The sequence below is a fragment of the Carcharhinus amblyrhynchos genome, chromosome 9, assembly GCF_965287045.1.
Source record: "Carcharhinus amblyrhynchos chromosome 9, sCarAmb.v2.hapA, whole genome shotgun sequence".
NCBI lineage: Eukaryota > Metazoa > Chordata > Chondrichthyes > Carcharhiniformes > Carcharhinidae > Carcharhinus > Carcharhinus amblyrhynchos.
In genome coordinates, this window is record NC_137332.1 from 109,505,295 (window position 1) to 109,530,128 (window position 24,834).

The 24,834-nt window shown below is 45.8% G+C and overlaps 1 protein-coding gene across 1 annotated transcript; it reads right to left on the reverse strand.

The window, feature by feature from the left end:
- Positions 1-1,226: 1,226 nt before the first annotated feature.
- LOC145348546 (zinc-binding protein A33-like) lies at positions 1,227-17,681 on the reverse strand. Its single transcript, XM_080196735.1, has 7 exons — positions 17,152-17,681; positions 16,554-16,649; positions 16,204-16,437; positions 14,243-14,265; positions 14,027-14,139; positions 2,260-2,379; positions 1,227-2,000 (listed from the first exon to the last, which is right to left on the reverse strand). The coding sequence occupies exons 1-7, from the start codon at positions 17,632-17,634 to the stop codon at positions 1,447-1,449; spliced, it is 1,623 nt and encodes a 540-aa protein (XP_080052861.1). The 5' UTR covers positions 17,635-17,681; the 3' UTR covers positions 1,227-1,446.
- Between the last annotated feature and the right edge of the window lie 7,153 nt (positions 17,682-24,834).

Genomic DNA, 24,834 nt, shown 5'->3' on the forward strand with positions numbered 1-24,834 from the left:
TCACAGAACTAACTGCGCAGAATTAAGACAATATGGCCCATCCGGCCTTTGCTGGCTCTCCCTAAAGCAATCCAATATTTCCCCCTCACGTCCGCAGACCTGCCAGTTTATCTCCTTCCAGTGTCTAATTTCCTTTCAAAACCATCGACCTTCTTCGTTTACACCATCCTCGATGGCAACGAATTCCAGGTCCTCGTCACATTAAAAAAAATCTACCTTACATTCCCCTTGCACTTCTTCTGCAGAACTTTATATTTGTATCCACTCGCGAATGCAAACAGATTTTCCTTGTCTACTTTCTCCAAACGGATTGACTTTTATCAACCTCTCCTTTTAATATTCTTGTTCCAAGGTTATCAACCTCAGCCTCAGCCTGTAACTAATCCTCTCGCCCATTCACCCGCCCCATCTCTGCGACCATTCTGGCATCCACCCTCTCAAGGACCCTCACATCCTCCCCGAAGTCTGGTGGTTCTGGACACTTTTGGCCTAAAGAGAGCTTTACCCAGGGTCAGCATAACAACCTCATATTTTTTTACAAGGAACCTGGGAAGCCTTGGCAATGCAATAATTCACTGTCCATCCTTAAGTGTCCTTGAGCAGAATGGCTTGCACAGCCATTTTAGAATTGATCACATTGCTGTGGGTCTGGAGTCACATGTTGGCCAGACAAGGGAAGGATGGCAAGGTCTCCTTCCCGAAAAGGTCAATAGTGAACCCAGATGGCTTTTCTTTTGCAAAAATAGGCATCATAGAATCCTTCCAGTGCAGAAGGGGCCATTCGGCCCATTGAATCTGCACCAACCACAGTCCCACCCAGGCCCTATTCCCAGGTTCGCATTCATTTCATTACAGAGACCAACTTTTAATTTATAGCGCTCTAGTTACCATAATGGAATTTGAACCCATGTCCTCAGACCATTAGACTGCGCCTCTGGATTACTAGCCCAGTGACATTACCACCACCCTATTGCCTCAGCGTCACTATTTATAAAGCGCAATATCCCATATGGTTTGCTGACCACTTTAGCAATGTGCCCTGCCGCCGTGACGAACTTTTCGTAAGGGCACTATTTCCAGAACAGCGATTGTAACCGCCTTTTGCGGTCCAAACGCACCAATAGGGAAAGTGGAGAGAACGGACCGCGTGCGTTTGTCCCCATTGAAGATTCTTTCAGTTGTCCATTAATAAGGGGCACCGGATACATGCAGTTATTCACTCAGTTGATCAGAATATGGAGCCTGGTGCATTCACACTGCCGAACCCAGCAACATGACGCTATGTTGCAGTTAGACACTGGTTAGAAACCCCATCTACAATCGAACATAGAGTTTCTTCAGGGGGGAAAAAGAAGAACGAAATAACGCCCGGTTATTTAAGTAACAAAGAGAATCTGGCCCTAAGAAAGACAAATCTTGGAGAAACGAAGAAGATAAACAGTCATATTATTCCTCGTGACATCTGACTGGGAGGATTCTGAGCGGTTCTGAGTTTTCCCCGTCGTCATTAATACCGGGACTGAAGTAAGGAAAAAGTTTCCCAGTGAAAGTGTCAATGAAAGTGTAGAGATGGGACATGTTGTCCACGTTGTAAAAGGACACTTGCCCGCCCTCATAGTCCAGGTACACCCCGATGGCTCTGGGCTTTCGAGGCACGTTCAAGCGCGTACGGGGCACGGTGGTGGCTTTGTACTCGTTGCCGTTCCTCAGCCACACAATCCAGTAGCCGGCGTCCGGTGTCGCCGTGGTGTGGCCTTTCCGGCTGATGGACTCCTTGACCACGCCCAAATCCCACTCTGTCTTGGAGCCCACTTGCACCTCCCAGTAGTGCTTGCCGGAGGTGAATGCCTCGGAGCCCAGGACGCAGACGCAAGTGTCGAACCGCTCGGGGTTGTCCTTGACGTCTTGCTTCACGTCCCCGTAGGTGACGACGGTCAAGTCTTCGGAGAGGAGGAGCCGCGGGTGAGCTGTGTTCGCATTCAGGGTCAGATAGGTGGGAACTGGCAAGAGAAACAAAAAAGAAGGAAAGAAACGCCCGATCAGAATAAAAGGGGTCACCTCAAACAATGTTATCAATTTAAGGATAATTTCTAGAATGCTTCATGCGACGATTTAATGTTTTAATTTCATGACGGCTGGAGGAGGGAAGTCTAGAACCCCGAGGTACTGGAGTGAAAAATCCCGCCCAGAGATAAGAGAAAACTACAGAGATCCCTTGCTATCGATTACATGAGATTATATCGAGATATAATTTATTACATTTTTTGTTATTCTCTTCGGTGCTATTTTTAATGGAGCGTTTCCTTGGCGTCTCTTCGCTCACATCAGTTCGAGAAGTAGGATTACTGGCTGGTTCAGAGCAGCCTGCATATTTATAATCTATAGAATAACGGAGCAAGAAATGAAAAAGAATCACTTTTTATTGCAAAGCACAATTCACGTTTCAAGTCAACATCAGCGGCTTAAACGCAATTCTTCCGCAACCTCCATGCCCCCTCCCCTCCCTTCCCCCACCCCCTTCCCTCCCACAAACACAACCACCACCCCACCAAACCCCTTTCCTGTTCCCAACCTAGATTTCTTTTGGAACCTTTGCAAAGTCATGCTTGAGAGCGCGCGGAGCTCATACTCTCGGAATGCAATGTAACCTCTGACCAGGAAGCTCACGTTCCCTGTTGGTAGATATTTCGTTTTCTTTGTTTCCAAATTGACTCCATTCTTAAAGTTGGAAAAACCAATTCGCAGAAAGAACAAGGCAGACCCGAATCCACCTCCTTGTCTGAACTAAAAGACACCAAATTCAAATTGAATCCGATTCATTTGCTCTCACTACAGAAACACACAACATCCAAGCTAACAAGCAAAGACATTGCGCCCCCATCTTGGGCTTGATCTGACATTTGATCTTAATCAAAAGGCCAGGAAGCACAACTTTGTCAGGGATGTTAACCTTGACTTTGTGTTTCTTGCTGGAAGATCACAAGGATTGCCAGGGCAGATATATTATATCCTTCCTACTGGGACTGGAGTTCCATAGATACAGTAAAGGAAAGATGGCCCGGACTGCATACCCGAAGTCGTTGCATCTCTCAATTTATTCCCCCCAGAGCAGTCATTCATGCATCCGGTCATCTGTGTGTGCCAACAAAAGCCTACATATCAGCAACTAGGAGGCTCCACATCACTTGAAAATCTTAGTGGAATTTTATATATACCAAGGGCCCCAAGGGGAAGCACAGAATTGGTTAAGAAGAATATTTGCATGCATATAGCACACTAATGCAAGGCCTAGGCAATCTGTATATCACTTATGTCAGATAAAAAAAAACACGCAGCTCATTAACATTCTACAAGTGTCCATCAATCTTACGAAGGGTTAGTTCGAAACGTTAGCTCTATTCTGTCTCTTTAGACGCTGTCAGACCTCCTGAGAATTTTCCAGCATTTTCTGTTTTTGGATCAATCTCTACTGTCTAGGGCAGTGACTGATATTTTAAGGTTTCTATCAACCTTAGTAGGATGGGGTTTTGGTAGTTATCCGGGGGGGCTGAGCAGGCTGGAACCCACCAATGTAGCTGGAAGTCAAGGGTGAGGGATACTTAAACAACGTTAGAAAAATATCTATCTCTTCCTCCGGAAGGTTTGTTACCCCATTCAAATAATCATTGCTTACCAAGGAGCCCATGGATGAATACGTTCTCCTGTCCACAGGAAGTCCCCTCTTGATAATAAAGCTAATTCTCTGTCTCTACATCCCAGCGTCACCCAAGTCAATGGCAGCATCCAAGAATCATTCTAAATTGAGCTAAGCGTGTTTGCAGCCTGGGACTGCAACGGTTCATATCATACATATTTGAACCGCCGAGAAAAGAATTTAGCATGTTAAAATTGGAATTCGCCGATGCAGGTGATGGTGGGTAATGAAAAGGACTCAGACGATCCAGGAGAGTAACAAGGCACTACAACCGACTTCAAGGAGGTATCCACTGCGCTGGTATTCCACCCTCACCAAAGCTGGAAGCTCATCCCTTGGGTTCAAGAGGAGAACCTGTTCTGCAAATGGAAAAGAGTTAGAAGCACCGTGCGTTCCCAAAGTGAGACCTTCTGGTCATGTGATGGTCCTGCTGCACATTGCTTCCTAGTAAACCAACGCCGCCTTGGAAATAAAAGCAATTTATTTATGTGAGCAGACAAGATTGCCAGGATTGTGATTGACTGCCCTCTTTCAGGTGGTTTGGAGAATGAAATGGAACAGCAAGTAGTTGCCACTGCCAAGGTTGAGCAAATATAGAAATCTACCTCAAAGGGTTCTAGAAGTGCAGGCACTCCTCTTAAGCACGCGCGGCTCTGTCATTCCACCTCCATTATATGAATCTAGGATACATCACCCATGAAGTCTGCCATTTCACTTTCAATTAAAAAACACGATTCATTATACAGGTAGATACCGAGGCTAACTGCTTCTGCTACACATCAGGGTCAATTTTAGTTTGACTGCACGATATTATATATTTACTGTGCCATAGAAATTCTGAATTATCAGTTGAGCCCACGCGTAAACTTATGTGCCACAGTTCAGAGAACGTCTCCAGTACCATTGTCAATTGATGGATTCTACACTACATTAGAATGGCGGTGAGGGTACCGTTTTGGAAAACTGAAGAGGGGACCTCGGAGGGAGAAAGGAAATCCTTCCATCCCCACTGCCCGAACAATGGTCATAATAAGATCATAAGACGTAGAAACAGAAGTGGCCATTTGTCCCATCGAGCCTGCTTGCCATTCAATGATGAGATCATATTTGATCTGATATGATCATCCTCCCACTCCCCCTTCATTTCCTTACTGATTAAAATCTGTATATCGGCTTTGAACATAATTAACGACCCAGCGTCCACAACCCTCTATAGTAAAGATTTCCACGGATTCACTACTACTGAGAGAAGAACTCTTCCTCATATCTGCCTTAAATGGGCGACCCCTTACTCTGAGATTATGCACTCTGGTCCTCGAATCTCCCAAAAGGGGAAACAAGCTCTCAGCATCTACCATGTCAAGCCCCCTGAAAATCTGATACGTCTCAACACGGTCATCTGTCTTCCAAACGTCAATGAATAGAGGCCTAACGTACTCAACCTGTCCTCATAAGAAAACATTCCATGTTCGACAGTAACCTTCTCTGGCCTGCGTCCAATGGCAGTATATTTTCCCTCGATAAGGAGGCCATAACTCTTCACAGTATTCCAGTTATGGTCTAGCTAGTACCTCGTATAATTTTAGTAAAACTTCACCATTTTTACATTCATTTCCATTTGAAATAAAGGCCAACATTGCAGCTGCCTCGCGTGTGCCCTGGTGAACCCCGAAATCCCTGTGTGCTGCAGCTTTCTGCAGTCTTGCACTTTTAAATAATATTCAATTTCTTCATTCGTCCTAGCAAAGTTTATAATTTCACATTTTCCTGCGTTATATTCCATCTGCCAACTTATTTGTGCACTCATCTAGCCTGTCTATGTCCCCCAGTAGATGTGTCATCGCGCAATTGCCTTTCGATGTATCTTTATGTTATCTGCAAATTTGGCAATAGTACATTCACTTCCCTCGTCGAAGTCATTAATATATGTTGTAAATAATTTTGACCCCAGCACTGATGATTCTGGCAGCACTGGTCCCGCGAGTTACAGGTTGCCATCCTAAAAATGCCCCTCTTAACCCAACTATCTTCTATCAGTTAATCAATCCTCTATCCATGCTAAATACTAGGGCAACATAATGAACTCTTATCTTATTAAATAATATTGTGTGGTACTTCATCAAACTTTTTATTTGGAAATCCAAGTATATTTCATCCAAAGGTTCTCTATATATTCTGATCATCACCACTTCAAAAAACTCTAATAACTTTGTCAGTCATAATTTCCCTTTCATGACACTGCGCAGGCTACGATTAATTATATTGCATACTTCTAAACGCTCTGCTATGACATCCTCTATAATCGATTTTAACGTTTTTTTCAATGATAAGTGTTAAGCTACCTGCCTATCGTTTTCTGTAGTTTTGACTCCCTCCTTGTTTAAATAAGGAAGATTGCGATCAGTGTATCCAATATATCTGTAGCTACTTCCTTGAGTATCCTGGGATGCAACCCGTCACGCCCAGGGAGCTACCGGCCTTTAACCCCATTAATTTCCCTAGTTGTTTTATGTTAGACTCGAAATCTTAATCCTCTCTCTCCCATAGATGCCGTCAGAAACGTTTTGCAGCGCTTCCTGTTTTTATTATATGACAGAGGGCTTTTGGTTGAGGGTTGGGGGGGGGGGGGCGCAGGGGTGGTTTAAAAGGAACAGTCAACCTTGGGAAAGAACCGGACTAACAATCGAGGACTTAAGTGAATAAATTCATTTCACATCCCCTCCATATCTTCAACCCAACCCCCTGACGACCATACTCGCTCCCTCTCTCCCTCGCCCTACCCACCAAAGGCACATCAATTCAGAAAAGCAATGTTTCAGAAAAGATGCACAACCATTCACCCTATTTACCATTACATCTGACCGCCTGGCTCATCTACGTAATTGGCCGCAGAGCGCTATATAAATGACAAAACTTTTTTTCTGTCCCCAGGAAGTAGAAAGCACATAATTACCGTCAAACAAATGCAACCAGAGAGAAGTATGAAAGCTGAAAAGCAGAAGCATACGTGCGAAGGACAGAGAGAACACACAGGGCGGGGTTGGGGGATAGTGGCGATGTGGGCAGTTTGGAGGCTATGCTCATAGAATCCCTATAGTGCAGAGGGAGGCCATTTGTCCCGTCGAGTCTGCACCGACTGTCAGTCAGCATGCCCTGCGAAAGCCCTATCCCCGCATATTTACCCCACTGATCCCCTTAACCTATACATTTTGGTCACTAAGGAACATTTCAGTACATCCGATCCACCCAACCTACACACCTTTGAACCGAAATACCCGGAGGAACCCACGCAGACACGGGGAGAACGTGCAGATTCCTCACAGACAGTGACCCAAGACTAAAATGGAACCCCGCTCCTTGCGCAGTGGTCCACTTTGTATGTACTTTCTTTGAGGAGAATAAACGAATGTACATTATTCATTTCACTGAGGTACCACTAGTGATTTAAAGTCACCCCGAATTTAAGAGTATCAGAGTTCGGATTATAATTATAGAGTTCCCCTTTGCGTAAATGAGTACCCCTGAAATCCCGCTGACAGTGTATCAGGCGAGAGAAATTTCCATCAATTTGGTAGATTGACACCGGAGCCCCGATTATACCGGCTATCCTTTCAGCAAAGGTAAACTATTCCCTGCACTCTCTCATCGTGTGATGGTGGTTATACTGAAAATGCTTAAGTAAGCCCCGAATTATCCCACGAACCTGAAGGCAATGGAAGGCAAGTTTCACATCCCGCTGGACTTGATTCCCCAGTGAAAACTGTTGTAAACTTGACGTGATATGGTCAGTTTACTGCCATTTAGGTTAAATTTCCAATCGGTGAACATTTGTATTTTCAATTCCCTCCAAGCAGCCACAACCAGACTCTTGGAAAATAAGACTTCGTGCTCAGAATCGCAAATGAAAATAAATAAATGCTTTTGTGAGAATCGATCAGACTTTAGCCCGGCTGAGCGCACAGCCCCATCACAACCCTCGTTCAATTGACCCCTGCAAGTCTACTATTGGAAAGCTAGGAAGTTTCCTCTCAAATATCTGCAGCCTTTTAAAGGTTCCGCAACAATCAACTCTCTTCCGGCAGCGCAGCAGCACATTAATGAGGGTGGGATTTAGCGTCCCCTACTCTTCCTGCAAGGTAATGAGGGCTTGGGATCAAAGTTCAGCAGGTTAACGGTGGGGTTAAGTGGCCGGGCTCGAGCCCAAACCCAGCCGCTAACCTGCCACCAGGAAGGGAATTCAGCCAATCAGGTTCTTCAGCGCCTGAAAAGAAAACAAAAGGTTAAAGCTTTGGGTAGTGACCGGAAGTTCCAAGATGAGGGAACCCTCTCAGGCATTTAATCACATTTAATCGAGAATGGGAGAGCAAAAGGTAAGGGCCACCAATCGCGTTTCCTAATTGCATTGAGAAGGAGGGTTTACAACCTGCAATGTTGAGCAATTGGAGAGAAAGAAAAAATGTCCTTATTGAGCACTCCTCTCCCGCTCCTTCCCGTTTGGGGTGGACTAGTGGAGGGCGAAATTCAATTTTGGAGTGGATGTGAAGTGACTTTAGCAGTTCAAGCCCATTTTGTGCCCTACCCAATGTCCCAATGCATTGACTTGAGGCAGGTTACAAATGATAGAGTTATTGGCCAAGTTAGTATCATCAATGTTAAGATTGTAGTTGTGTTTTGACCCGATGGTTTTCCCCTTTAATGCCCAACCCCTGCCCACCAGATAGATCTGGCACTTTTCATTGGACATGGAAACAAGACCAAGAACAGCCCAATCAGCCTTTCTCATGTTGTTGTCCAGCGGCCAACAACAACGTGCCTTCATTTCACAGATTCATTGCAGCACCGAGAGGGACTATTCGGCTCATTGACTTCATGCCCGCTTTCTGTAGATCTGCAGTCAGTTCAATTCTCCTGCTCCATTCCGGTAGCACTGCAAATTTAGTTCGCTCACGTGAAATCCGATATACTTTCGAAATTCATATTCGCATTTATAGCCATTATCAATCTCTACCTAAGATTTTCTTATAACCCAAGACCTTAAATCTGTGTCCCCTAGACCTCGCACCACCAGATATTAGGTAGGGCCCTTTTGTCTAATTTACCAAAACCCTTAACACCTCTATCAAATCTTCCTTATATCTCCTTTGCTCCAAGGAGAACAACCGAAGTTTCTCCAAATTTATCTTTGCTAATATGATCCGAACCGGCTGCCGAAGTTGAAACAAAGACACAGAACTCTTTTTTACCGAGAGTTAATTCATTTCTAAAGTCCCACAGTGTCCTCGCATTCCCGCAGTGTGCCTGCTATTCCCTGCTTGTATATGCTAACATTCGCTAAGCTATTTGACAATAACTCTTAGTTGACCATGTTGATTATGAAAGCATCCTGTAGTGTGCACATGGCCTTTCTCTTTGTCAATTACTTCACAATGAATCATACAAACTGAAATCAATATATTTAATACGTAGTTTCTCGTAATGTTGGCAATGTGATTGTCACTAATAAACTTAACATGTACTTGATGCTCATTAAGAAACCTATAGCCAAAATTCCCTTAACCCTGGAACCATTCGGGTAAATCTCTTTTACACCTTCGCACGGACTGACACAACCATCCTAACACATGGTGACTCGAACTGGATGCATCGCTTTAGTTGTAGCCTACCTCGATTTTTATAACGCTTCCATATCATTTCTCTGATTTAACACTCAGTACCTCTATTTACCGAGCCCAATATCACACATCGTTTGCTGACAATTCGCTTAATATGACCGACCACCTTCTAGCGGGGGCAATCTTGCTGCATCCCAGAACACTCTGTAGAACTGTGCTATGAAGTCTATAGTGCCTTTCCCTGTCCAATTTACCAAAATACAGCCCGTCACACTTCACTGAACTAAATTCCATCTGCTACGTGCCCCACATTTTGCGCTGACCCATGATCTTTTATAGTAAGCTGGTGTCACCCTCGCTCTTTGCTACACCAACAAGTTTGGCCGTCATTAGCGCATTTGGAAAATTCCCTCCATGTCTCGATATCTTAATTATTCTTTATATCGAAATAGCACTCTAAGATATTGAATTCCCAGGCTAATGTTTTTTTCCTTGATACATGGGAATACGTTGTGGACTGGAGGGGATAATTTTAGTTGAAGACAGCAGAAAATTTGTGGTGCTCATTTTGATGTCTCTTCCTTTCAAGTCAAACTTAGTAGGACAGATGTTTAATTCCTGACTGGTAGTAAAACTGTTGTTGCTGATGGGGGATCCTTCTGTCCCCGGAAAGAGGCTGGGCAGCTCAACAGGCATCAGGGCGGTAAAATCCAATTCACAACTCAGTGGTACATTTAAAATGGATCCCAGCAGAAAGCAGTATGCAGGGAACATTCAAACTCAAAATAACGATTGTTGACTGACACCCATAACCTCCTTGAGATCGTTCCTGATTATCCTTCCCAAGTGATTCTAAACAACCTTAATACAAACCAACTGAACAACATTCGATATTCCATATCTCCCCTGATTTGAGTAAATTTCAATCCATTTCATTCTAATTTTATTGCATACTACTCCCGCCCTCATTTCGTTACATGGTTCTAATCCGCTTGGCTTCCTAATGCTCCTCACACTCTAACTTGCGCACTAGCGTAAAGTGAGCTGTCTTTCAGTTCCCCGTCTCACTCTGCGTCCAATATTTTTGACAGAAGATAAAGGGGATAAAAACAAGTGATCGAACCCACAACCGATAGAACTGATAGTGGAAGAACCAAACAGGAAGAACAAAACTGGATTTTAGATGAAGGAAAGTAACAAGGATACAAGCCATCAGAGGACAAGCTACAGCCCCAAGGAGGATCTGCAAATTCTGTGTACGACGTTAGTTTTATGTCCATCCTAATTTTATTCCTAATATGTATCCCAACTGAGACCAATTTTGGGTGGAATGTAAAATTGGATTTTGGCCTGGCCTTATGGGGATAGAACGGGCGACATCAGTTGTTGAAAAAAATTGTATATGGGATGTGAGCATAGCTGGCCAGACCAACACTTATTGTCCATCTCTGGTTTCCCTTCAGAAGGTGGTGGTGAGCTGCCTACTTGAACCGACGCAGTTTCTGAGCTGTACGTACACCCACAGTACTGTTAGGGAGGGGGTTCCAGGATTTTAACCCTGTGAAGGACTGGCGATATATTTCCAAGTCAGGATGGTGAATGACTTGGAGGAGAACCTCCAGGTGGCGTTGGTCGCATCTGTCTGCTGTTATTGTTCTTCTAGGTGGTAGTGGTCGTGGATTTGGACGGTGCTGCCTAAGAAGTTTTAGGTGAGTTGCAGCAGTGCATTTTATAGATGGTACACAATGCTGCCATTGTTTGTTAGTGATGGAGGGAACGGATGTTTGTGGATGGGGTATCTATTAGACAAGTTGTTTCGTCCTAGACGGTCTCGAGATTCTTGTGTTGTCGGAATTGCATCATCGAGATAAGGAGAGAGTATTCCATCACACTCCTGACTTTTGTCCTGCAGAAGGCTTTGCGGAGTCAGGAGGTGAGCTTTTATCTGTGGGATTCCCAGTGTTTGACCTGCTCTGGTGTTTCCATGGCTAGACACGCTCTGGTCAACGAACTCCTAAGATGTTGACAGTGGGATATTCAGCGATCGTAATGCTATTGAATGTCAAGGGTCAATGGTTAGATCCTCTCTTGTTAGAGATTGGCATTGCCTGGCACTTGCGTGACGTGAATGTTACTTGCTACTTGCTGGCTATTGTCCAGGTCTTGCTGCATTTGGACATGGCCTGCTTCAGTATCTGAGCAGCCGAGAATCATACTGAACACTGTGCAGTCAGCAGCAAACACCTTCATGTGGAAGGAAGTTCATTGATGAGATGGCTGAAGATAATTGGGTCTCGGACATTACGCTGAGGACCTCGTGCAGTGAAGTCCTGCAGCTGAGATAATTGACCTCCAACAACTACAACCTCCTTCCCCACGCTGATGTTCAATTCCATTACACGCGATGACAAGGAAATTTAGGTGCCGTGGGCAATGACATTTAGTTCAATCTCTCCCCACGGCACCGGCACCCAATGCTGAAGACAGCTCCAGGTGGGAGAGGAGTTGTGTAATAAATGTTGTCAATTAATAATGTTCTAAGAGATTATTTGCTCCTCCATTCAACTCCAAACCCCCCCCCCCCCAAAAAAAAATCCCCCTACCTCCTGTGTCTGTAATTAAATCTGGATCTCGCAGAACATGCGAGCTTGGCATTATAAATAACATTTTTTTAAGGGGGTCGTTTACTTTCAGATATTAATGTAGTTTTTGGGATCGGGTAATCCCCTCGAAATGTCGATGCCAGAAACGCTTGTACTTTCTATTCTTGGTCACTTTTTCCCAATGGTTAAGTCAATCGGACAGAACCGATAGCTCCAGATAAGTCATCTGGCAAACGCTTTCATCTGAATGGGATTATTGACCAGTGATATCCGGACCAGTGATAGGCCGGCTTGCAAAGACCCACTAAGATTACAGCTCAGCCGCCTTATGTCAATTTCCAGTTTTGGCCTCTCCCAGAGACCCATAAAGTTGTAATTTCAAGGACGGCCGGCAGGAGATGAAATTCGGCTGACAGAAGCAAGATGCACAACAGTAATTTACCCAGGCTCCTCTGTCAGCACTCCCCAATCCCAGACCCTGGAGACGAGAGCCACAGATGCATTGGAACACTTCCTGCTGCGACAATGTGAGACAACCAACAAGCATCGGAGATGGCCCCAATTTTAGCAAAAAACTTTCCTCCAGATAATTAAGAGTCGCAAAAACCCAGTTTGCAGGTGCAGCAGGTGGTCAGGAAGGCTAATGGGATGCTGGCCTTCATAGCGAGGGGGATTGAATATAAAAGTAGGGAGGTCTTGCTGCAGCTGTATAGGGCATTGGTGAGGCCGCAGCTGGAGTACTGTGTGCAGTTTTGGGCGCCGCACCTGCGCAAGGATATTTTGGCCCTGGAGGGAGTGCAGAGGAGGTTTACTAGGCTGATACCGGAGTTGAGGGGATTGAGCTATGAGGAGAGGCTGAATAAACTGGGCTTGTACTCGTTAGAGTTTAGAAGAATGAGGGGAGATCTCATTGAGACGTATAAGATGATGAATGGGATGGATAGGATAGAGGTGGAGAGACTCTTCCCGCTCAAAAAAGACAGTAGGACTAGGGGGCACAGCCTCAAGATAAAGGGGAGGCGGTTTAGAACGGAGTTGAGGAGGAACTTCTTCACTCAAAGGGTGGTGAATCTCTGGAATTCTCTGCCCGTTGAAGTGGTGGAGGCTGCCTCACTAAATATTTTTAAGAAGCGGGTTGATGGGTTCTTGATAAGAGAGGGGATTAAGGGTTATGGGGAGAGGGCGGGAAAGTGGAACTGAGCTACCACAGATCAGCCATGATCTTATTGAATGGCGGGGCAGGCTCGAAGGGCTAGATGGCCTACTCCTGCTCCTATTTCTTATGTTCTTATGTTCTTATGAACAAATTAATATTAACATTTTTGTTGGAATGAGTTATACTGGGATTACGCTGACAATTACAGAAGCGTTCAACTGAAACGCTGAGATACTTGCTGAACCACTTTCGATTTCTATCTTCACTGACAATTATGGAGAAACAGTTACCCTAAAACAGTGGAACGTGTTTCCTGCCGTTCGGACAGAAAGCAACATCAAGAGGGCGTATTGCATTTGTCGAACAGCGTATCACAGGGGTCCGCTTTCAATCTGGAGCCTACTCATTTGAGAAGAAATGATTTCAGCCCGTGCTTTACACAGTTCACTCGCCCCCTTCCTTTTGCAGTCAGCCATTGAAGCAATCAAGATTGCCAGCTAACCATTCCTGAATGACAACCTCCTGCTGCGTCTAATTCATTTCAATCTATGTAGCCGCCTACTCCATTGTTGCAGATCTCCCATTTTACCGTATGCCAATTCCAGATGCGAGTTTGCACGCCGTGACTCTGAAACCCCATGGGGCTACCACTTACCGCCCACCCTATAGGGACATCAGTTGCTCATTTAGGCCCCTCGGCACTCATTGTGATCACGGCTGACTTGCGACCGAATTCCAAATAGCAAGATGCATAGCTTGACTAACATCAGCCCAAGTCAAACGACCGAAACTACAGTGTTCCACATTTTAAGTCCGCTTTCCAACAGAAATTAAGGCGAGAGACTGCTGGTAGCGTAAGGGAATTTCAAAGCATTATCCATGTTCAAATGTAAACGTCCCAGGTAGCTCAGATGATTATACTTACTGAGAAGTTGTATTGGGTACAAAAAGACTTCCTTACCAGGGCTAATTACGTCTATTACTTGTTTCCAAACTCTATACTGGACAGGCCCTTGGAATATTCCGATAGGCAGATTGCCTTCTGTAATAGTAGGCTGATAATCGTCTCCAGTACTGAAGGAAGTATAAAAGAATTTAACATTGCAACATGCACAGCAAGTACTTTCAATGTCTTCCTTAATTGTTGTACGGAATTTATGTGAAGAACGTGCCATACCTCTTCTCGTCGAGCGGGGGTTCCTGAAAGCAAAGTAAAATTGGCATTTAAACTCACGGAAAAAAGGGTGCAGAGTTACATTAAAGAAAACACGCGCGCAGAAAATGATGTGCTTGGATAGAAAAGTGGTAAACTCTCTCGTTTCGTTGAAGTAAGCCGGACATTTTGAAATAACCCCAAGTAGATCCTTCCTTGTGCCTGTCTCCATACAATTTAACCTATCCCGCCCAAATAATGACAAGTAGAAATGAAGTCGTTTGGTGCTGTGATGTTGTGAAGGGGATGCATCATTACTTCTCGACGCAACATACTTGAAGATTGAAATTGATACTTTTCTGCATATTGAAAACATAAGTAGATAAGAGGATGAGTGCGGGACAATAGTGATAAGTAGAAAATCAGTCGTTATCTCATTTAATGACCGAGCGGTTCGAAGGGCTGAATGGCCTATCCCGACCTAACTTCTTATATCCTAGGCGATCAGGTTGACGTTGCAGCGAGATTAGACTGGAAGGGAGAGTTGGGACAACCGCAATGAATTTCATAGAAGTAAAGAGGTGGAACCGAGGTGAAATGTTTTTGGACAATTCTCGGAACCGTACAGGAATTCCGTCAGCCTGTGGAAGTGGTAGAGTTAGAAGGATTTGACACCTCCCTCGCCCACCTCAGCTCCCCCCCCCCCCGCCCCCTCACAAACACACATACTAATCTCCCCCTTCCCCACCTGATTTGGACGTTTGAGCAGAATCAACTAACAGATTCTATCTGAAGCTACGCTATTGGTGCAACATTGGAAATAGAAACAGGCTTGGGTCAATTCACGCCAACTCAGGCTGTTATACCACTCGCCCCCTATCCGCTTCCAGTCACTTCGATCGAACTAGATAAATGCCGCATTGCGCTGATGTGGTAACGGACGTCGCTGGGCAGGAGAGCATTTATTGTTCATCCCTAACTGCCCGCGATAAGGAGCTGGTGATGGTTTACCTACCCGCAGTCCCTATGGTTCACCCACAGTTAGGTAGAGAATTCCAGGATTGTAACCCTCGAATCCGAACCGGCCATTCACTTCCTCCCCCACCACACCGCCCCCCACCACCCCCCCCCCCCCACCCCCCCCCCCCCCCCCCCCCGACCTGATTCATTTCACTTTTAATTCATCCAAAACCCCTTAATAACGGAGTTCCAGATCATTGTTCCACAAATTGACCAATAAATCCATTATACCTGGGGGAGTAAGGGAATTTAATCAGTCCCGAGGGACCTACTTTCAAACATCTCCGGATTATTTATTTCTCTTTTTAAAGATAGCTGTTTTCCTCTCCATTTCCTAAGATTGCGGCTATGGATTGGACTTCAGCTTCGAGTGAACAGAATTAATCGCACGCGTTTGCAAAAATAAATGAGCCTAAAAATTGCGCCGAGATTCTTGCGATCTGCCTCAAATATAGCGATAAGGAGTTAAGACTGGAATGGGGGGGGGGGTGGGGGGGTGGGGGGGGAGGGGGGGTGCGGGGTGGAAGGTAGAGAGGTGGGAGTCGGAGAAGCTGACCGGGGCAATAAGCGGGTCGGCCAACGAAAAATGGATCTGAATTCTCCCGTCCCGTCCGCCACTGGAATTTTAACGTGAAAGGCCTTTGACGGTCGGAGAATTTCCGGGGCTTTCCGGATTTTAGGCCGGACAATTCCGTTCTTGATGGTTTTTGAAACCAAAGCAGAACGTGCTGGAAAATCTCAGCAAGTCTGGCGACATCTGTAAGGAGAGAAAAGAGCTGACGTTTCGCGTCCTGGTGACCCTTTGTCCACGCTGAGATTTTCCAGCATTTTCTCTTTTGGTTTCAGATTCCAGCATCCCGCAGCAATTTGCTGTTATCCAGTGAGAAATGGGTATTTTTTTTTCTCTTGCAAAGAGTCCTTTGTCGAAGGACTGGCCCTGACACAGGCCGGACAACTGTGCTCACCTTCAACATGGCGTACACGTCTTGAAATTCTAACCGTTTCTGCACGTTGGATAACAATTGTTGAGTGCGGTTCAAGTTGTCTTGGATCTTCCGAAGGTTGGTCTCCATCCTGTTTAAAACCTCGCTTTCTTGCGTCGTCAGGTCGGCGAACAAATTCTGCTGCTTCTCGTCTAAGATGCTGCGCATTTTGGTAAACTCGGCGGTGATGTGGTTCTGCAACTTATTGGACTGATCCTTCAACAACAACAACAAACGGATCATAACAATCATAACAAGGGTGACCAGTACAATCCAATTGGAAGGGACAGGTAGAAAGTCAGCCCAGAGTCAGGCCACATTGAGACATATACCTTGATCTCTGCGATCTTTTCCTGCTGTTTATTTTCGAACTCTTGGTAATAGGATTTCTTCTGCTTCAGGTTGTTTAAGCTGAGTCTCATTTTCTCCTGAAAGCAAAGTCGACATTCTTAGCGGAATCGTGCATCCGTCACTTAAGCCTTTCAGAGAAAAAAAATCACAGTAAAGCGGCCTCGGCTCTTTTGGGGCGGCACAGCGGGGAGGCACAGTGGCCCTGTGGAGAGGCAGGGTGGTTAGCATTGCTGCCTCACAGCGCCAGGGACCGGGTTCAAGCAGTTACCGGCTTGGGTCAGTCGCTGTCTGTGTGGAGTTTGTGCATTCTCCCCGTCTCTGCGTGGGTTTCCTCCGGATGCTCCGGTTTCCTCCCACAGTCCAAACGATGTGCGGGTTAGATTGATTGGCCATGCTGAATTGCCCCTTACTGTCAGGGGGACTAGGTAGGGTAAATGCATGGGGTAATGGGGATAGGAGCTGGGGTGGGATTGTGGTCGGTGCAGATTCTATGGGCCGAATGGCCTCCGTCTGTAATGTAAGATTCAATGACTGTATGATCTCAACCACCCCCCCCCCCAACCTCCAGTGCCCGCTTACCTTGTAAATCTCAACAGCTTCGTTTATCAACATGAAGTTGTGGGCTTTGTGGCTCCGTCCGTCTCTCCTGTCCAGGCACATCACGCAGATCAATTTCTTGTCGGTTTCACAGAACAGTTTCAGCTCCTCCTCGTGCTCGTTGCAGAAAGGTTTGTTCCCCTTCAATTTCAAATTCAGCGAGTGATTCCGACTCTTTTTGACCAGTTTGCCCAGCGCCCGGTTGGCCTTCAAGTTCTTGTCCCGGAAGACCTGGCCGCACTCTGGGCAGACCTCCCGATTCGCATTGTCCCAATACTTCAGGATGCACTGCCGGCAGAAATCATGGCCGCAGTCCAGGATTACCGGATCCGAGTAGAGTTGGAGGCAGAGGGGGCAGTTCAGTTCATCTTCCAAATTCAGGGTGGTATGACCAGAAGCCATTATAGGCGCCGCTGGCTCCTGCTTCAGGGCACATGCAGCCCCTCTGAGTGCGCAATTTTGCATCCGCAGTTCCCGGAGGCGGTATCAGAAGTAATAGCTGTTGGCGGAGGGATCAAGGCTTGTGCCATTCATTATGATTGTCAGGGGAGAAAAATCGCGCTATTTTCCCTAGCGTACGCGCTGTAGAAAGCAACTGGTATTCTCTAAGCTACCAGCGACTCTCGCTGTGCCCATATATGGTATGGAAAAATAGTCTCTCCAACGCCAGTATATCCGGGGCGGAGCGGGATGTGCATATACACAGCCATACAAATATATATATAGCAGACTGAATTATACCCGATCCCATATTCTCTCCCTTATGCTCGCCAGCTTGTGGTTTGACGACTACGAAAGCCGGTTGGCCCGGGTGGAGTGAAGGGCTAGGGAGAAAGAGGGGGTGGCATCTCGGGGAATAGATGGGCAAAGATGAACTGAGAGCTGGCAAGTCGGAGAACCGAGAGGTGGAGAGGGCAGGCTATGATTCCGCGGCGCCAGCACCGAACACCCGCCGTTCCTTTTCAGGGAAGAGATGAAGAAAGCCGTCTGCGTCGCTTTTGCTACGAAGGGATTTCACTGATCCTCTGCTACCGGAACAGATCGGGAGGAGTCCCGTGGAATTTTAGGGACGGTGATATCCAACATCTGCTGGATTTAAGATGGGAGTACCACCCCCCCCCCCCCCTTCCTTTACAACCAGCCCACCAACCTCCTCCCTCCAGCATTAGCTCCACCTCTCCACACACACACACACACACACACACACATAGGCACAGTCACACATACAGACGCACACACGTATAAACATGCATACATTCACACAGAAACGCAGACACAGGTTTACATAAACACATGCATGTACACAGGGGCACAGACAGACACACCATCACACTCAGACAATACCCCCATCCAAATACACACACTCTCACAAAATAACTCCACACACATAAACTCACCCAACACCCCACAGCTGCCTCTCAATCGCCCTGTTGTCTTCACTTGATGGAACTTGACCCAGTTTTACCCTCTGGCGCTGTGAGACAGTAATGTTAACCACTGTGCCACCATGCAAGATGATCACTGCGCATTTTTCTGTATTTTGGTATAAATCCCTCATAGTTCATCCATTGCCCTTTCATTGTTAAGATCTATCAATAGACCTATAATCCAATAGCTTTTATTATTGTGATTTGCTTCTGGGATGCTTTTTCGGAGGGTCGGTGCAGACTCGATGGGCAGAATAGCTTCTTTCTGCACTATAGGGATTCAGTGATTCTATGACTTCTATGGAATTCATACCTGAAGTTATTTATGTTTGCGAAGCTCCTGCCTTCATACTCCATAGGCAAGTGTTCACATTTTCCCCTTGAGTGCATGCTCAGATTGCTCATTCTTATTCTCAAATTCCTCTACTCACGGTCTGACCAATTCAGTCACAACTGCTAATCACCTGTCTATTCCATTCACAGAATCATAGAATTCCCACAGTGCAGAGGGAGGCCATTCAGCCCATCGAGTCTGTGCCAACCACGATGCCCTGAACATCAGAATCAATTTATCACGGCCAATCAATGTAACCTGCACATCTTTGGACTGTGGGAGGAAACCGGAGAACCCGGAGGAAATCCACACGGACGCGGGCAGAATATGCAAAGTCCATACAGACAGTGACGTGAGACTTGTGTTGAACCCAGGTCCCTGGCACTGTGAAGCAGCATTGCTAATCACTGTGCCACCGTGCCACCCATTTCTTGGGCCTGTGTCATCCCAATAGTGATTTAGTCAAACCCGTGCTTCCTTCCAAACCATCCTGACCTTGGTGTGGTCGATCAGATGGAGAAAACAAAGTTAGCACTCGGATAAGATTCTGTTATACGTCAAATGGGCTGGCCTTAGCAGGATGGTACGAATGGCCTACCTGTGCCCAGCACACACATCGAGATGTTCTGTTCTCAGCCAGCTGCACACTTGGACAGCGGAAAAAAGCGAACACACTGTTTCCAACCCAACTCACTGAACAACTCAATGGGAGGTGCCTTCAATTTTGTATCGCCCAAACAATTTTCTGGCATGGACTGGAAGGGCCGAATATTCCCCCGCTAGGGCCTTAAATGACTGCATGACTCTCTATTAGCCCTGGTTCAGGGAGTCCGGCGACACTGCAAGGTCCGTCAGCAACTTCAACCCGGCCATTCAGCAATCTGTCTTTTGTAGGGGAAATGCTGACACGTCTGCATCTTCCCGATGTTTCTGCTTCTTTAATTTTAATTTCTGGCTACCGCACTTTTTTTTAGGCATCAACACGGAGTTTTATTGCAGCGCCGCTTTAAATATCAGGTAAACGTTTTAGGGAAATTGACCACTTTGGAATTGACCATGTAAGAAAAGAATGTTGGAACATGGCATTATGGTTGCTGTAGAGGTAATCTCTGGGACTCTGTGTGAATACCGGGGAGGGTACTGAAATTGTTCTGTACAATTCACAGTTAATCCTAGATCACGGTATTGCAGCACGAGTTCTCCATTTGCTGACAGCGTGATTCTCCGACTTCATTGAAACATGGTAACTAATCTGGCGAGGTCAACTAGTTTCGCGGACCTCAGCTTGGCCTCCCGGTTTCAGAGTAAATGTTCCAGCACGTAATGGCAATTTGAGCTATGCGGCTCCTGGAAACATTGTGATACATTATGTCAACGCTGAACGCTGTGAACAAGTTGATTGAATCAACAGGCTGGGGGCTCTGTCTCTCCCCATTCAAATCACACTGGATCGGGCCTTGTGGCTGGACTCAGAAACTCGCCACACAGGACAAAAACCTTAATTTCCAGGCATGGTGTTCCATTATTTGATTTCACGTGAACTAATAGTTGACTCTAAATTGCCTCTGAGAAGTCGTAGAGTCATAGAATCATATTCATACTGTGCAGAAAAAGGCCCTTCAGCCCATCGAATCTGCACCCACATGTCTACCACTAAAGGCGTGCTAATTCCACTTTCCTGTGCTTGTCCCATATCCTTGAATATTACACTTCAAATGCTCACCTTTTTTTTAATGTTGTATGGTTTGCGGCTTCGATTACCTTCCCAGGCAGTGCATTCCAGATTCCCACAACCCTCTGAGTGTAAAAGTTTTATCTCACATCCCCTCTGAACCTCCTGGCCCCACTCTATAACTCTGCCCCCTTGGTGATTGACCTCTCATCCAAAGGGAATAGCTGATTCCTATTCACCCCCTCTCCATATCCTTATACACATAAACTGATACACCTCAATCGTGTCTCCCCCCCGTCCCCCGCCCCTTAAATTTCTCCGCTCTGCAGAAAATAATCCAAGCGTATCTATTCTCTCATTATAGCACAGATAATCTATCCCAAGCAACATCCTGTGAACCTCCTTTGTACCTCCTCTAGTGCTACCATATCTTTCCTACAGTGAGGTGACCAGAACTGCACACAGTACTCCAACTGTTGCCTAACCAACACTTTGTACGACCCCAAAATTACCTACTTGCCCTTCGGAGGTGTGTGTTTTTTTGGTATTATTTGGTATCATTCTCAGAATGTGAGCATTGTTGGCTAAGCCAGCATTTGTTTCCATTTCCCCAATTCCCCCTTCTGAAGATGGTAGTATGCTACCTTGTTAACTGCTGCAGCCCATGTGATGTAAGTATACAGTGAGGAATTTCCAGGATTTTGACTTGGCAACAATGACATTTTGGTGACATTTTTCAGCTTGGGGTGGTGGATGGCTCCTTTTCGTTCTGTGCAGGTGAGGAAGGATCCAGCTGCACATGAATGCCTACCCTGAAGAAGTATTGCTCTTCTCTCCGACAGCTTTCACAAAGGGTCATCTGGACTCAAAACGTCAGCTCTTTTCTCTCTTTACAGATTCTGCCAGACCTGCTGAGTTTTTCCAGCATTTTGTCTTTGGGTTTCAGATTTCAGCATCTGCAGTAATTTGCTTTTATTTACTCTCTATCTTGGGCTGGGAGGAGGAGAAAGGAATGGTAGGTTTGTGTATTCTATGCAATGAGACGAGTCAGAGTCTTCTGGAGAGGAGCTCAGTTTCTACTCACGTGTTGATGGAAGGTAAATTTAATTAATAAAACCAGTAATTGCAAAGCTAAACTCAAAAACAGTGATTGTACAATAATGGTGATTTTTCTTGTTCAAAACCAGTTTGATTCACTAATTTCCCTTTTGGGAAGCAAATCTGCTGCCCTTACTTGGTCTGCATGTGACTCTGGACCCACACAATGTGAATGACTCCTTTCTGTGCTCTGAAGTAGCCCAGTAAATGCGGGCAACTAGCGATATCTAAAAAAGTCCTGGACTTGCCAACAACATCCACATCCCACGAAAGAATAAGAGGAATGTAAATTTCAAGCATGTATTATTGCATTAAACCTGACAGGTTTAATCACTCACCTTTCAGAGTCTTTCCAATCATTGATGACACCTCTATTGTTTCAGAATTATAGCCAGAGGCCAGTGCTGCCTCCTACCAGACAGGCAGTACATACGGGGAAACTACTCAACTCATCTTCGCATGAAAAATGAAGGTGAAAATTGTGAAAATTCATGGAACTTGACACCAGGCAAAACACTAAACAGTCCCGTTTCATTGGCATCACCTCAAAACAGAAGATGGTGGGATTTGAATTCAACAAATATCTGGAACTAAAGACTACCAATAATGATGAAACCAATGTTAATGTCATGAAAGCACTTCTGATTTACTGATTTGCCAAAATCTGCAGTCGTTACCTGACCTGGTCTCTTAGCAAGTCACTCAGTTCTATCAAACCGTGGGTAAACAACCCAGCATCCATCTAGGCCCAGAAACAACAACAGCAAACTCAGCCCTGCTGACAGTGTAAAGTCCCCCTTAGTAACATCAGGGAGTTTGTGCTTGGAGGACAGTCTCTCGTAATAGTCAAACAACAGCCTGACATTGTTACACTCACAAAACATACCTTAAGGATAATGTCCCAGACATTATCATGCCCAGTAATGGAATCATAGAATCCTACAGTGCAGAAGGAAGTCATTCAGCCCATCCAGTCTGCACCTACCACAATCCCACCCAGGGCCTATTCCCACAACCCCTTTTATTTATCCCAGCTGGTCCCCCTGATATTAAGGTGAAACTCAGCATGGCTAATCCATCTAACGCACACGTCTTTGGACTGTGTGGGGAAACTGAGCTCCAGGAGGGAATCCACACAGACACAAGGAAAATGTGCAGACTTCGCACAGACAGAGAACCGAGCCAAGAATTGAAGCCAGGTCCCTGGAGCTGTGAAGCAGCAGTGCTAACCACTGAGCCACTGTGCCACCCCTGAGGGCATTCCTGGATATGTCCTGTCTCACCAACATAGTAGACCCAGCAAAGATGGCGGCACAATTCACACACACCCTGACCCCCATCAGTTCCCCTCTTCCCAGCCCCTACCTCAAATCCTTCAGCTAATGAATCAGTTCTGTCCGTGATGAACATAACTTAGAGGAAAGACTGAGGGTGGCAAGGGCACTGAATGTACTTTTGATGTGTGTTCCAATATCCATCACCTGGAGTGGCTCAATAGTGCCACTACAGACTGAGCTAGCAAAGTCATCAAGTACATAGCTGCTATACTGTGTCTGCAACAGATGGTGAGGGAACCAGCAAGAGGGAAAATATATTTGACCACATCCTCACCAATTTCCATGCCATAGCTGCATCTATCCATAACAGTATCAGGAGATGTGACCACCATGCGGCCCTTGTGGAGGTGAAGTTCCATCTTCACATTGAGGATGCTCTCCAGTGTATTGTGTGGCACTATCACCGTGCTAAATGGGCCTAGATTTCAAATAGGTGTAGCAATTCAACATTGATGCTATTTGCTAGCAGAATTGTACTCAACCACAATCTGTAACCCTATGGTCCAGTACATCCCCCACTCTACCATTACTACCAAACCAGGGAATCAACCCTGATTCAGTGAAGAGTGTAGGAGGATATGTCAGGACCAGCAACTGAGGGATCAACCTCGTGAAGCTACAACACAGAACTACCAGCATAAGCAGCAAGTAATAGAGCTAAATGGTCCCACAATGAAAGGAACACATCTAAACCCTACAGTCTTGTCACATCCAGTCGTGAATGGTTGTGGACAATTAAGCAAGTCACTGGACAAGGTGCTAAAATATCCCCATACCCAAAGATGAGGAAGCTCAGCACATCAGTGCAAAAGGTAAGGCTGAAAAGTTTGCAACAATCTTCAACCAGGCATGCCGAGGAGATGATCCATCTCAGCCGCCTCCAGAAGTCCCCAGCATCACCATATATGACATCAAGAAATGCCTGAAGATACTCGATACTGCAAAGGCTATGGGCCCTGGCAATATTCTGGCAACAGTGCTGAAGACTCCAGAACTTGAAGCACCCCGAGCCAATCTGTGCATCTACAACACAGGCACCAACCCAGCAATGTGGAACATTGCCCAGATACGCCCTGTATACAGAAAAATAAGACAATGCCAACCCGATTGTGGTTAATGCTTTGGATCAGGTGAACCCTGAGGTTAAATCATCCAGTGCTCTGGTCTAGGCAAAAAGTAGAGCAAGAAGCACAGAAATCATCTTTTCCATTTGTCACTATCACAGTCCAATATCTGGTCAAGGGTGACACTCTACATGTTCTCATTTCTGGTATTCTCGGACTTGGCTGTATGTATCTCGTGCCCATCTCCATGCTCAGTATTACTGCGCTGCTCTGGTTTGAAAGGGAGCACTGACATTGAAACATTGATGAAGTCTCTGCATGTTGGCTGGTAGCTTCTCCCTGGTGTCACTCCTATTGATTAGGCCAAGAGGAGGCAGGGGTCCCGGCTTCCAAAATCAGAGGATCTGCTACTGGAGAAAAGTTGGACAAAATGCAATTTTCCGTCTTCTTGTTTTTCTATAGGCAGTCTCTTGGAACGAAGGTAACTTTCTTCACCCCAAGATTGCAGGTCCTGGGGTGACTAAAATGTCCACTACTTGATCTGCACACTCTGCCATGGGTGGGGAAGGCGGGAGGGCGGTTGGGATGCTCGGATTTTGATTTGCCCCTTCCGCTGTTTGCACTTGGCTTCAACCTGGGTCTGTCAGAGATGATCAAATGGTTCCTTCTCCAGTTTGGGCAGTCTCAATCAAGAAACTCCCCCCCAGTCACTGTGTTTTTTCAGGGGTAGATG

Bases quoted from the DNA above. Each gene is read 5' to 3' on its own strand.
- LOC145348546 (XM_080196735.1), bottom strand. From the start codon at position 17,634: ATGCAAAATTGCGCACTCAGAGGGGCTGCATGTGCCCTGAAGCAGGAG. The intron at 14,266-16,203 runs GTGAGCACAGTT...CTTTGCTTTCAG, and splicing joins ACGTGTACGCCATGTTGAAG to GAACCCCCGCTCGACGAGAA. The intron at 2,380-14,026 runs GTAAGGAAGTCT...GTTATTCTATAG, and splicing joins AATAGACGTAATTAGCCCTG to ATTATAAATATGCAGGCTGC.